Consider the following 13,540-nt stretch of genomic DNA (forward strand, 5'->3'; position numbering starts at 1 on the left):
GCTTGAGGTCCGAGGCTGTGTAATGAAATCTGTGGAGTTCAAAGTTCATCTCTGTGCTAACTGCTGCTGTTCACGCTACTACTCTACAAGTCATCTACATGCAAGCAAGTGCCGACCAAGCTTCAACTTCACATACTGTCGGTATATTTTGTTTGTGCATTGTACTTAAACTTATATAAGATAGTAGGTTGTTACAATCTTATATTATTGCATACTGTACGCATTACTTCTTTTAGAGGTTTTCAGAAAGAAGAATCTTAGTGGATTGCCTATCAGTGCGATCAAGGATTGCGGACCTTGGAGTAGGAGTCGACCTAGGCTCCGAACCAAGTAACTGAACTATTCTTTATTTTTCTACTGCATGACTTTGTTTTTAACGAGTAAAAGAAAAGTTTTAAAAGCGCGATAGTCACCCCCCCTCTATCGCACTCATTCGATCCAACACCTGTCTGTTTGCTGAGCAGGTACTCCTCTGAAGCATGACAATTTCAATACAGTACATGGTATAGAAGATTTTCAATAATTTTGGTATACCACCTATAATGGTGCCATAGGCAACAAGATGGGAAGGTTGAGACATGTGTCAGTTAAGTATTGAGTTGATACGCTTCCATACGATTTCTCTTAGCTTAAGAAGCATGGCCACATCCATCTTTTTTGTTTAGTTTTATTTGCATGGGAACATGTTACCATGAGGGGATGATGTTTTATGCACGGTGATATAGGTTATGATGAGTGGACCCAGAAGGTGACGTGGTAGTAACAGTCAAGATGACGAGGTAGTCAAAGTCAATATGATGTGGCAATCTTACTCTAAAAAGAGTAATATCCCCTCATCTGGCCTGGATTAGTCACCTAGTGTTAAAGTTCTTAGGTTTAACCAGACCGGGTTTTAATCCGGCTAGGAGGAGACGGTCAGTCCTCAAGCCGAGCGAATCAAGGAATTTGGTATCTCAGGTCCAGCCAGATTTTAAGGCAACCATGAGCGAGGTCGACCGACCTTAGGAGCCGACAGGAACGATTGACTCACTCCACAACATACCAACTATCGGGGAACAGTATGTAGGTAAACTCATCCGGTTATAAAGTCAGACAGACTTATATGTCCTAGCCATACAAAAAGTCGGGCAAGACAAATACAACCCAGTCTGATATATTGATCAAGTCTCTCAGAACGAAGCGGGCATTCTTTACTTGTTGGGGGAAGGAATAATAGTGAAATAAACAGGGAGAAAGAGGAACATTGAATAAATGAAAAATAACAGCATCACCACTCAGGATGCGAAGGGATTGGGGAATAAGCTGATAGAGTGAAATGTCAAAATATTGGCTAATGTCGACAAAGAAAAGATGAAGGGGGAAGTGAAATCCGGCTATGACCTATTCTCTGAAGATAACAATGCTCTTCGACGAAGGAAGATGAGGGCGGTTTTGGCCATTAGGAATAACTATGTAAGATGGAAGCCCATAGTTGATGGTGAGGTCGTAGGCATCCTCAATAGTAAAGTTAGAGGAGCATTGGGTGTACCACGCGTGAGCTTCAACCATGGTGAGCAAGAAGATGAGAAGAATGGAAAGTGTGAAAATACTAAGGAGAAGAAGTAGGAACCTTAGCGTTTTCTGAAAAAAAAATTATAGGGAGTTGTTAATATAGTCTATCAAGCAGTCATTAGATGGTAATAGTGAAAAGGCGGGTTACATTCTGTACTGTTGAATGATGAAGACAAAGCGATAGGTATAGGAAAAGGCATATACTCGTAATGATGAGCACACACGTGGCACTAATCAGAAGCCTGCTATCATAACTGATTCGATAGGTAATCCTCTCGAAGTTTTGGTGCTCTTATCATGGTAAACCTAGTTTTTTGTGTAACATTTTTTTAAATCCTAGCTGTCTATAAGCTCGTGTGAGTTTTTACGACTCGTCCGAAAGGAAAATGAGTAGAGCAACCTGGCCAGAATTGTGCCGTACCAATTCGAGAGTTTGAGTAAAGTATCGACCAGGTTTCATTCTTAATAGGTAATACTCCCATTCGGCTTTAAGGATCAGACGAATTTTACTCCAGAGGAAGCCTAAGAGGATGGGTGTTTCCTTGATTAAATTCTTATTTCGTTCTGTCCGGGTTTTTGCCTAGCTGGACTTATGTTATCTTTAGAATATAGATAAATTATTGAATAATTAAAATTCAAGGTAAAGGCATTTGAGAGATAATTAAGTCGTATTTATGATGGATACATGCATCTAGTTCAGTAACTGAAAACAATGCAGAAAAAACAACATAAATTACAAGAAATTGGGAAGTAGGTAAGGAGGACCACTATCAGTTATCCTTTTGAGGTCCAAAAAGTTGGTGGGGGGATCGAAAGTCAAGTGTCCACATTCTTTTAGTTGTTCCATTGTACCCTTCGCTCTAATGAGAGGTGCTCCGGTGATAGAGTGAGCAATAGGTGCATTGAATTTACATGTCCCAAAGAGATCTTTTTTCTTACCTCAAAGCGCTCATCCTCCCCAATCTGATAGGTAGCCAACTCCATCTAGACAACTATTAATCTTGTTTGAGTAGTTGTTAGATCCGAGCGCAGGGAATCTTGCTCAGCACATTGAGTTGTTAGTTCAGACTCTTTGGCTGCCAGCTTGGTGACGTGGGTAGCCTTTAATTCTTGTAGTTGAGCAAATAGTTGGGAAATTTCTACAGTCTTCTCATCCAACTTAGTCTTCATTTCTGTATGGAGGCTTGTTTCTAATTGAAGTTGAACTTTAGAGGCATTCAAGGTGGTCCTTAGTTTGGCTGTTTTCTCAAGTTCAGCTTTCGCCAGCTGTTGAGTCTCTTGAAGTTGAGCTTTTAGTTCCTTTAGTCATCCCAAAGCATGCATGGCAGCTGCCTCAGAAGCTTGCTGCTTTACTAAGTCATTTTCTTAAGCTAGGGCGTACAGTTGTTGGACCACACTCATACTTATCGTCGAGCGCTGAAAGATAGACATCAATGTGAGTATTCCATATGAGTGAAAAATAATAAAGTAGATCACATTACTTTGGTTTGCTCGTAGGAATACTCGTCTGCCAAATCCTTAGGAGCAAGCTTGCTGAGCTGATTTCCTGCATCCGCCCAAGCATCTGTTAAGTATCGGGAGAGTAGTTGAAGAGAAGGTTGTCGAAACAACCACATCTTGGGCAGAGGGCAGAGTGAAGGTAACCAGTGATTGATGAGTCCAATTCGCGGGGATAGTAGTGGTATTTGCATGGGGAGATGCAAAGAAAGTTGGCTCTAGGAAATTGCCAAATCAAGAAAGAGCCTCTTGTGTTGGATTGGGTAAGTTTGTGCCACATGCATCTTTTTTCTAGGGGATGGCGTCTTTGTTTGAAGGAAGATCCTCCAATACTAGGAGTGGATCAGGAGGCAGCTCCCCAAAAGCGGTAGGCACGATGGATTAGGCTGCCTAACTTTCGGAAGTCTCCCAGGATGGGGCGATCGGGGGAAGACCTCGTTCGGTTAACAGTTCTTGCTCCTTAGCGCAAAGTTTTTCCCTGGTTAGTTTGATTTCTTTATCGATCATGGATTTCAAAATAGAATCCACTGTGCAAATCAGAAAACACCTTAGTTGACAATAATGTAAGGATTAAAATTACTAAAACTTATCAAAAGAGCTGGATAGCTTCTTTCGGATGGGACTTAAACCGAACAAATATAAAAAGCCTTCGTGTAGCCACTTATGAATTCAAAAACATTGGTGGCTTAGCTGGGGAAGGTAAGAAATATAGAGGAGATCTTGCTTAAACTCTCTAGGGTCAGGGAGAGGAGGAAAGGAGGATTGTCACTCGGTATGCCAAGTAGTCGGATTAATCATTTTCATAAAGAAGAAGTGAGATTTCTAGCCATTGTTCGAGGACGACATGTCCTCAAGAAGAGTAGGAACGACCTTGTTCATGGACGGCACATCCTAAAGGACAATGGTATAACCTTTAGGAATTTCATACCTAAATTGGATGTAAGCCCTATCAGAATCATCGAAGGTGGAACAGGTAAAGATATACTAAGGGGTGAATGATTTTTGAGCCATAAGAAGAGTTAACGGGAGGCGAACAACTTACTAGATCACTTAAGGCACAAGGGAAGAAGAGATTGGGAGGAAGGTTTGCTGGAGAAGAAATCAAAGAAGATGAAGTGTGCAGTACTAAAAGTATTGAGCACTTAGGTTTTTTATAAAGACTAGTTTAATGGCTACCACTTGATTGAAACGACATGCGCTTTAGCGCACCGTTGATCTGCAAAAAGCTATGTCATTAAGTCATACAGAATAGCATGCGTCAGAAGTCGTTTCGAAAAATGAAAAAAAGAGCCACGTGGCACTAACCCATAAACGGGCATTTGTGATAGAGGTGGCAATCCTCTGACCATGAACATCTCCACATGCCCTCGGTAACCTCACCTAAAGGAATCGGTTGCGAACAAGTAGTTTTTGAAAAATTGCTAAATCCTTAAGGAAAAAAGAGAAGAGCAAATCACCAAACAGCTCTGCGAAAAGGTTGAGCGGGCGAGCGAGAATAAGACTTGGGTCCAGTCAGTCGACTATACCTCCTTCGATTGGACTTGAAGGGAAGACTATGTTGGATCGAGAAGCGCTAGAGGGGGGGGGGTGAATAGCGCTCGTGGCTATTTCGTTCGATTTGTAAAACTCGACTGTTAAAGCAGCGGAAATAAAAAGAACAACACACAAAGACACAGATTTACTTGGTTCGGAGCCTGTGGCGACTCCTACTCCAAGGCCCGCGATCGTTGCTCGCTTTCTATGGGCAACAACTATAATATCGTAAACGAGAGTACAACTTTGAAATACAATATTAAAGCTGGAATACAAATTATACCGACGATGAAAATCACTATCTTGAAGCTTCAAGTTGTCGGGGTCTTGCCGTAGCTCAGCCGGATCGTCTTGTTAGCAGCACACAGGAGAAAGAGCTCTAGAGGATTGATTTTTCTGAGTGCTGCCTCGACAACCCCTTTTATACACTGCAGAAGGCGCCTCCAAGCACGTCCGAGGCACCTCCAGGCTGCCCGAGTTGCACGCGTGGATCAGCACAGAATTGGTTGCACTTATCTGCTTTAAGGCGCCTCCAAGCCTCTTCAAGGCGCCTTCAAGCCTTGGTCCAAGGCGCTTCCAGCTTCATCTGAGGCGCCTCCAGCACTGCTTCGCAGCCAGCTCCCGCTTTGCACCCGAGGCGCCTCCAAGCTCCATGGAGGCGCCTCGGACATTGTTCATCCGAGACTTAGCTTGTTCCTTTCTTACCTGCAAGACACGTTACTCCCAAAACAACAACATACCCTACAAGAGAAAGTTAGAACAGATATAAATATGATAAATCAAGTAATTGACAGCCATCGGACTGTCCGGGTCTGACTTCAGATTTTTGACCGGAAATCCTAGGTCAACCCGACGCCTAATGTTCCCTCTATAGAGAATGTGCTCTCACCTACTCCACTCAGGAGAGTTACCTGATGTCAGTCTGGTCTTCTAGACCGACTGGACTTTCTGCCTAGAGTTACCGCCCCCTAGGGGTTTTCTCTACCTAGGGTTACCACACCCTAGGACCTAGGGTTACCGTGCCCTAGGGTTTTCCTTCACCTAGGGTTACCACCCCCTAGGACCTAGGGTTACCGCGCCCTAGGGTTTTCCTCCACCCAGGGTTTCCACCCCCTAGAACCTAAGGTTACTACCCTTTAGGATTTTCCACCTGCCTAACTACAGTTAGGACTTTCCTGAAACCTCATTCAAGCATGTTAAAAAACAAGTAATCTTAACTTTGAATCCTTTTTCCATTATCAAAATTTAGGTTCGATCGTCGGATGCTTCCCGCACCAACAATCTCCCCCTTTTTGATTATGACAACTAAAATTCAAAGTTAAGTAAAAAGAAAAGACAATGATAGCACAAGTATGAATTTAGCAAAAGCATAGATTCAACACACAGAAAAATAAGCACATATAAAGCATCCCCTAAATAGAAGCTTACAAAAGCTCCCCCTTAATAAAAACTTTTCCTTTTTCTTAAAATTTTTTATTTGAATTTCCTTATACTCTCCCCCTTTGTCATATATCAAAATAAAAGGAGTAAATAAGAGAGTGAGAGATAAATGACCTTAGCTAAAAAACTTTTTAAGATTTAGCTTAAATTTTGAAGTGATACTTTGGTAAATTTTGAAAAGACTTTTGAAAAAATTTAGTTAGATTCGAAAGGCTTTATTGAAAAATATTTCGTTAAATTCTTAAAACATTTTAAAAGATATTAATTTCGAAAAGCTTTTTGAATAATATTAAGTTAAATTTTGGAAAGCTTCTAAAAAGTTAATTATGATTTTGAAAAGCTTCTAAATTTTGAATAATATTTAGAATTTTGATGAATATATTAAAAATTAATACTTTGATTGAAATTAATTAGCCTTTAAAAATTAATTATGATTTGAACCTAAAGGAATTAAATAAGATTATTGAAATGATATAGAATTCAATAGTATTTATGATTTTAAAATTAATTATAGAGTTAAAATGATTTCAAATAATTTCAAATGATTTTCAAATAATTTTTAAAACTTTTTTAAAATAATTTTCAAAATGATTTTTAAATAATTTTCAAAAAGATTTTTAAATAATTTTCGAAATGATTTTTAAAGTAATTTTTGAAATGATTTTTAAAATAACTTTCAATTGATTTTAAAAGGATTTAAAATGATTTTTTAAATTTTTTTTAAAAGTATTTTTTAAAAGGATTTTTAAAATGATTGTTAAAAGTTTTTTTAAAAGGTTTTTTAATATGATTTTTAAAATGATTGTTAAAAGATTTTTAAAATGATTTTAAAATGTTTTTTTAAAAATTTTTAAAAGGATTTTTAAAATTATTTTTAAAATATTTTTTAAATGATTTTTAAAAGGATTTTTAAAATGATTGTTAAAATATTTTTAAAAGGATTTTAAAATGATTTTTAAAATGATTTTTAAAATATTTTTGAAATGATTTTTAAAATTTTTGAAATGATTTTTAAATAATTTATGAAATGATTTTTAAATAAGTTTTTAAAAGATAAGTTTTTAAAACATTTTAAATATGTTTTAAAAACATTTTAATTAAGTTTTTAAAAAATTTTTAAATAAGTTTTTAAAAGATTTTTAAATAAGTTTTTGAAAGATAAGTTTTTAAAACTTTTTTAAATAAGTTTTTAAAACATTTTTAAATAAGTTTTTTAAATAAGTTTTTAAAAGATTTTTAAATAAGTTTTTAAAACATTTTAAATAAGTTTTTAAAACATTTTTAAATAAGTTTTTAAAACATTTTAAATAAGTTTTTTAAAAGATTTTTAAATAAGTTTTTAAAACATTTTAAATAAGTTTTTAAAACATTTTAATTAAGTTTTTTAAAAGATTTTTAAATAATTTTTTAAAATATTTTTAAATAAGTTTTTAAAATATTTTTATATAAGTTTTTAAAACATTTTAAATAAGTTTTTAAAATATTTTAAAATAAGTTTTTAAAACATTTTAAATAAGTTTTTAAAACATTTTAATTTTAATTTTAATTTTAACTTTAATTTAAATTTAAATTTTAACTTTAATTTTGTCCTTAGTCATCTCACCCAATCTAAATTTTTCAGTTAGGGGATCCTATAATTTTTGTGAGATGAATTAGGTTTAGTTATAGGGTTAGTTTTAACTTTGTGTTAGGTTCAGGTTTAGCTTTGGGCTCAACAAATAGGCATTCTTTGGATAAACTTCTAGGCTATGGTGAGTCACTTGGACATCATTAAAGTAACCATGCCTTCGAGGTTTTCCAAATAGTCCTATCCACTGAAGTTAGTACAAAACCTTGGTCTAACTAGTTAGGATCCATAAAGGGTAGCTTCGGTCAGTTCCACTTAGCCAAATGCATCAGGTCGAAGTCATATCTTCCTAGACATGCATAGACTAAGGGGGGTGTATTCATTCTAGACTTCTAATGACTTTTAATGAGTTTTTAAAATAATAGATTTTTATAGAGTTGATAGATTTCTATTGACTTTAATAGAATTCCACAGACTTTTATAAACAGAATTTCATAGACTCTTATTGACTTTTTTTGCAAGATTTTTATAGACATTCATAATATTTTTCATAGAGTTCTGGATTTTCATGGATTTTGTAACTTGTATAATTATGTCATTTTTTTTATTTATTTCTTTTAACTAGTAAATGAACGATAACATCTTCAACTTTTTATTATTTATTTGTATAAGTGAATTCTTCTTAGCTTAAAATCAAATTAACTTTAATTTTAAAAAAATGATGAATAAATCACTATTCAATTTATTCAAATCAAATTTAAATTCTTCAAGTCAATTCAACGTATATAATTCATTAATCAATAGTTTTTAATAATACATACCAAGATAGTCTTGTATGGAAAAAACCTAATTGTTATTGACAACATGATCAATATCACTCCACATTTGATTGGCTATACTCTCTCTCCATGAGTTAGCATTTGCTCGTTGTTGTTCTTGAGAAAATAATTGATTAAAGTTGTCATCTTCATAAACTTGTTCTGATGAAGATGATGGGACTTCATTATCTAGTTCGATTGAAAATTCATCAGAATGACACTCCCTGCGAAGAAAATTGTGCAATCCGGCACAAGCCAATATAAGCTCTGCTTGTGTTGTATATGGAAATGGCGGAGCTGTTTTGAATATTTTGAACCGCGATTTAAATATACCAAATATCCTCTCAATAGCATTCCTCAAAGAAGCATGACGAAGATTGAACAACTCTTTTGCATTTTCAGGGTGACGACCCTGACCAGTGAATTCTTGAAGATGATAACGTACACCTCGAAAATGAGTCAAGAATTGACGTCGATTTAGATACCCGCCATCCACTAAAAAATATTTACCTGTCAAACCATATATATGTAGTATCAAATAACCAATGAGTAACATATATATTCTTTAAAATTATAAAAATATAAATAGTTAAGAAACATATAGAACAAAAAAATACCTCCGGGCACTTTAAGCCCATTATTTCTTGATAAAGCATCTGTCAACACAAGTGAATCATGGGCAGACCCCTCCCACCCACTAAGTACATATATAAATTCTAAATCAAGGTTACAAGCTGCTAAAACATTTTGAGAAATTTCTCCATGACGGTTACGATAACTGTTAATATCTTGCCCAGACACCATAGCTGGAATGTGAGTGCCATCAATAGCTCCAATGCAATCCTACAACAACAATAACATAACCATCATCGCCATCACTAATAATAATAATAATAATAAAAGAATTTCATACTTACTTTAAAGTAAGGGTAAAATCTTGTGCTCTCTCTTATTTTTTCTGGCATTGCAGATCCAGGTTTGACCATCATATCTACTGCAATGCTCTTCAATGCTTTCAACACCTTGTTGAAGTTTTGGCTAGTATTGTAATGTGATCAGCCAAATGTTTTACGAATCAAGCAATACCGAGTATTATGACCAACAACAAGTAAAAACATGGCAAGCATTTCTTCGACGCAGATGTGTCTTGTATCTTGTAAGGAGGTTCTTTCTCTAAGGATCTTGCATAATTTTAAAAATATGTCTGGGTACATTCTATAAATTTCTCGAAAGTTTATTGGATTCTCTTTTAATATTTTATGAATATAATTATATCCACTTGTACTTATTGGTTGTCTATTTAAGGGACGATGAACATATTTGTCTTGTATGTTTGCTATATATTGATATAGCACATAGAGGGTCTTGGAAATTTCCATCAACAAAGACTTGATGGTTTCATGCAACTCTTCTTGCAATTCTTCTTCTTCCATTTGTTCATCTACTTCATGCATATTGATATTTGCCATTTAAATGTCTGACATTACCAAGCAATTAAAATGAAAGAACATCTACGAAATCATAAAAAAAACATACCATGCATAACCAAAATAAAGATGTGTTCAATAAACAATCCAAAACTTGTAGAACTAGAAAACATTCAAGAGCTAATAATTCGCTACTAGTTCAATAATTAGAAACCAATTCAAAATACTATAAATAAAAATTCTAACATTAATTACTAATTTATGCCCCCAAAAACTACTCATTCACTCATTTTAAAATCTATCCACTCCAAACGCTCTTCAATTGTCATTTTCAAGAAAGCCACCTTCTTTGCTCTAGTATTGAGTCAGTCAAGCGCCTTGTAACGAGTACGATTATCCAAGTTTGGGACTTGTTTTATAGCATCCCAACAGTTATCATCTGCAACGTCAACTAATTCAATCTTAGAAGATGCTTTCTCAATGGTGTAAGAGAGCCTATTTAAAACATTTGGGTCTATATTCTTTGAAGTGCTTGATTTTGCTTCAAATTCGCTCCTATCTCGTTTTCTAGTTGCTTGTGGAACCTCAAAACTCATAGGTTGAGATGGTAATGGTGAAGCAAGGTCCTCAGAAAATAGAGGCTGATATGAAGATTCTTGCCTATTGCTTTGTATGAATTCACCACTGTTGTGATCAAACACGTAATCATCTAATAAGTTAGACCCCCATTTTCTTCTGTTTCAAAGGTTCTCGCATCAATGTCATCTCCAAGTCCAATTGCGTATTTTCCTGTAGCAGTTCCATTCCCAACTACAAGTCTTAAGTCTTCATAATCCTCAAAAGTATCAGTCCGATAATGTTCATGTTTAGGGTGAGACTGCCAAAGAACAAAAATCATAAGTGTAATTCAAATTCTAATTGTAAATATACAGTTTGTAAATATACAATTTATTATTCTAACCTTAAAATAATCCTCCCATACTTCATCACTAGCTGTGAATTTCTTTGTCATAGAATCCCATCCAAACCCAGAACTATGGCGCATAAGCTTACAGTAGTTGTTATATCGTTGTTTGAACCACTTCAAACGGCTTTGATATTGTGCAAAAGTCTTTTCACACCCAAGTTTTGCATTAAGAGTGGGAAGTATTTTTATTTCCACTGTTCTTTTGTTCAACACACCATTCGTATCACGCCATCCTCGCATTGCAGCATCAACCATAAGTCTTAATAATTCATTGCTCTCCTCCGCAGTCCATATATTATATTTTGCTTGAGAATCTCCCATTGATAGTACTTCTTTAGCATGCATAAGATAGAAAAATGGTGGATGAGCACATATATAACAATATTCTTTGCTGTTTTATAATAAAAGTTTGGCTTATGCAACCAATTAAACAGAAAAAGAAAATTTCAACGATCAAATGCTTCTTAATTTATTAATTTCACTATTAAACTATATGAGATTTTCATTGACTCCTTCAATGAAAATAAAATACTATGTTATTTATATGCTCTCCCTAATGCCTCAAAGTTCATACATTCTCGGTTACATATTTGCACATGTTTATAAAAGCAAGTCATCATGTATAAAAATTGATAAATAATTGATATTTTCTTTGATCCTTTATTCTTTGCTAAAATGAATATTAGAAATTACAGAACATAGAGCAGCTGTTCCATTTTTCCCAAATTATATAAATCCAAAACCAGCAACATTTCAAAGTCGATTTTGAGTTAGAATGATGCAAAAATAGCCACCTATGAACCACAAAAGAAAAATATTTTACACGAAGTTTCTACGATTAATTTTCTATACACAAATTGTGCTCCATAAAATAAAAATAAAATCAAACACCCACTAAAAAAATGAAATCAAATAAAAAATTCTGCTCCACTATTCATATAATAGTAATAGTTAGAGATATAATAAATTCTACTATTACAAATTGTGCTTTGTAAAAGAAAAAATAAAATCAAACACCCATTAAAAAATGAAATCAAACAAAAAATTTTGCTCCACTATTCGTATAATAATTCAATATTTACTTATGTTGACCCATAGAGTTGAAAAAAATATATCGTATACAAATTGTGTATAGTGGAGCAGAACATTTAAACAAATTGATATCTATTCATATAATTTACGAATAATGTACGAATATAGTATGAATTTGATTTAATATTCATACAATTGTGACCCACTATTCATACAATCGTTATCAATTTGATTTGTATACGAATCGTATATCAATTTGTGTTTACGTTGACCCACTATTCATATAATTGTATACTATTCATACAAATTGTGTATACAAATCGTATACAAATTGTGAATATACAATATAATAAATTCTACAAATCGTTATTAAAAATTGTGCTTTGTACTGCATATACAAATTGTGCTTTGTAAAAGAAAAAATAAAATCAAACACCCATTAAAAAATGAAATAAAATAAAAAAATTTGCTCCACTATTCGTATAATAATTCAATATTTACTTACGTTGACCCATAGAGTTGAAAAAAGTATATACTAATCGTTAGAGATTGTGTTAGAGACGGTAGACAAATATATAGGTTTATGGTACCAATCGGAATGGGAAAAATTGTAGATATATACACGAACAATTGAAACAGTACCAATCGTTATGAATTAAGGGAAAAATTGTAGACGAACAATCGAAACAATAACAATCATACCTTTGAAGGAGAGTTTTTTGGTCGTGAGAGGAGGTTTTTTTTATCGTGAGAGGAGACAACCCGAGACGTCTTGAGAGAGTTTAGTGCGATTAAAATCTGTCAAAATCTCTAGGTAAAATGGAAGACAATTTTTTACTTTTTATGGTAATACCTAAGGCATTTAAATATATACTAAAGAATTTTCTAAGAATCCTTGGAAATCTATTACAATTTTGGATACCTTTAAATTTTTATGGAGTCTTTAAAAGTCAAGTTTGAATACCACATGATTTTTTATAACTCTTTGAAAATCTATTTTGAATACCACTAAATTTGTAAAGAGTTTATAAAAGTCTAATTTAAATACCTCTAGACTTTTAAATTTTAGAAGAGTCATTAAAAATCATTAAAAGTCTAGTTTTAATACACCCCCCTAAGCTTTCCTAACGCACTATTATCGAATACTTCACCAGTACTGTGGGTCAAGTTAAACTTAGTCTTTTTTATTCTAGTCCTAATTACCCTGCCGGGTAGGTTGCGTTTAGTTACCCTATCGGGTAGATTCCTTTTGGAGGTGCCAACTATTCTGGAGCCTCCCTTCATATTCCTTTATAACTTTTATTTAATTTAAAGTTTGAATTATAATTTTTTTAATTTATTTATTAAGATGGTTTTTATTTATTTATTAATTTATTAGGACAGTTTTTCTTTTTGCTCCCCCTTGATCATAGTCTCGATAAGGTTTATCAAGGTAATGAACTTGATCCTTGGGGACGCAATATTGACCAAGTCCAACTTGATTGGGTACCCATGCTTGGACTAGTTTACTATTTAGTCTGTTGACTAAGGATAGATAGGATCGATATTCCCTTTTGGATTTAAAACCTAGTCCAGTTCTATTATAAACGACTCTTTGTGTCCCAAGAATCAAGTCAAGATTCTTGGAGCCTAGTGTGAACCGTTCCAAAGCAGTCTTCAAATCCTTGACTTGACTTTTGAGGTTGGAATTCTTTTCCTCAAGTTTTTG

The 13,540-nt window shown here is 34.1% G+C and overlaps 2 protein-coding genes across 2 annotated transcripts; both read right to left on the reverse strand.

Annotated features, from left to right (window-relative positions):
• Positions 1-8,434: 8,434 nt before the first annotated feature.
• On the reverse strand, positions 8,435-9,392 carry LOC121991253. Its single transcript, XM_042545262.1, has 3 exons — positions 9,324-9,392; positions 9,024-9,249; positions 8,435-8,595 (listed from the first exon to the last, which is right to left on the reverse strand). The coding sequence occupies exons 1-3, from the start codon at positions 9,390-9,392 to the stop codon at positions 8,435-8,437; spliced, it is 456 nt and encodes a 151-aa protein (XP_042401196.1).
• Positions 9,393-10,542: 1,150 nt separating this feature from the next.
• On the reverse strand, positions 10,543-11,121 carry LOC121991254 (uncharacterized protein At2g29880-like). The gene is made up of 2 exons (XM_042545263.1): positions 10,795-11,121; positions 10,543-10,710 (listed from the first exon to the last, which is right to left on the reverse strand). Exons 1-2 carry the CDS (start codon positions 11,119-11,121, stop codon positions 10,543-10,545), a joined length of 495 nt encoding a protein of 164 aa, XP_042401197.1.
• Positions 11,122-13,540: the final 2,419 nt, after the last annotated feature.

The sequence above is a fragment of the Zingiber officinale genome, chromosome 6B, assembly GCF_018446385.1.
Source record: "Zingiber officinale cultivar Zhangliang chromosome 6B, Zo_v1.1, whole genome shotgun sequence".
Lineage (NCBI taxonomy): Eukaryota > Viridiplantae > Streptophyta > Magnoliopsida > Zingiberales > Zingiberaceae > Zingiber > Zingiber officinale.

What these genes read in the sequence shown, in the direction of transcription:
- LOC121991253 (XM_042545262.1), bottom strand. Translation starts at nt 9,392, where the DNA reads ATGGTCAAACCTGGATCTGCAATGCCAGAAAAAATAAGAGAGAGCACA. An exon ending in GATTTTACCCTTACTTTAAA is followed by an intron (nt 9,250 to 9,323) that starts GTAAGTATGAAA and finishes TTGTTGTTGTAG; the next exon opens with GATTGCATTGGAGCTATTGA. An exon ending in TGGGCTTAAAGTGCCCGGAG is followed by an intron (nt 8,596 to 9,023) that starts GTATTTTTTTGT and finishes CAATCGAACTAG; the next exon opens with ATAATGAAGTCCCATCATCT.
- LOC121991254 (XM_042545263.1), bottom strand. Translation starts at nt 11,121, where the DNA reads ATGGGAGATTCTCAAGCAAAATATAATATATGGACTGCGGAGGAGAGC. An exon ending in TATGGGAGGATTATTTTAAG is followed by an intron (nt 10,711 to 10,794) that starts GTTAGAATAATA and finishes GTTCTTTGGCAG; the next exon opens with TCTCACCCTAAACATGAACA.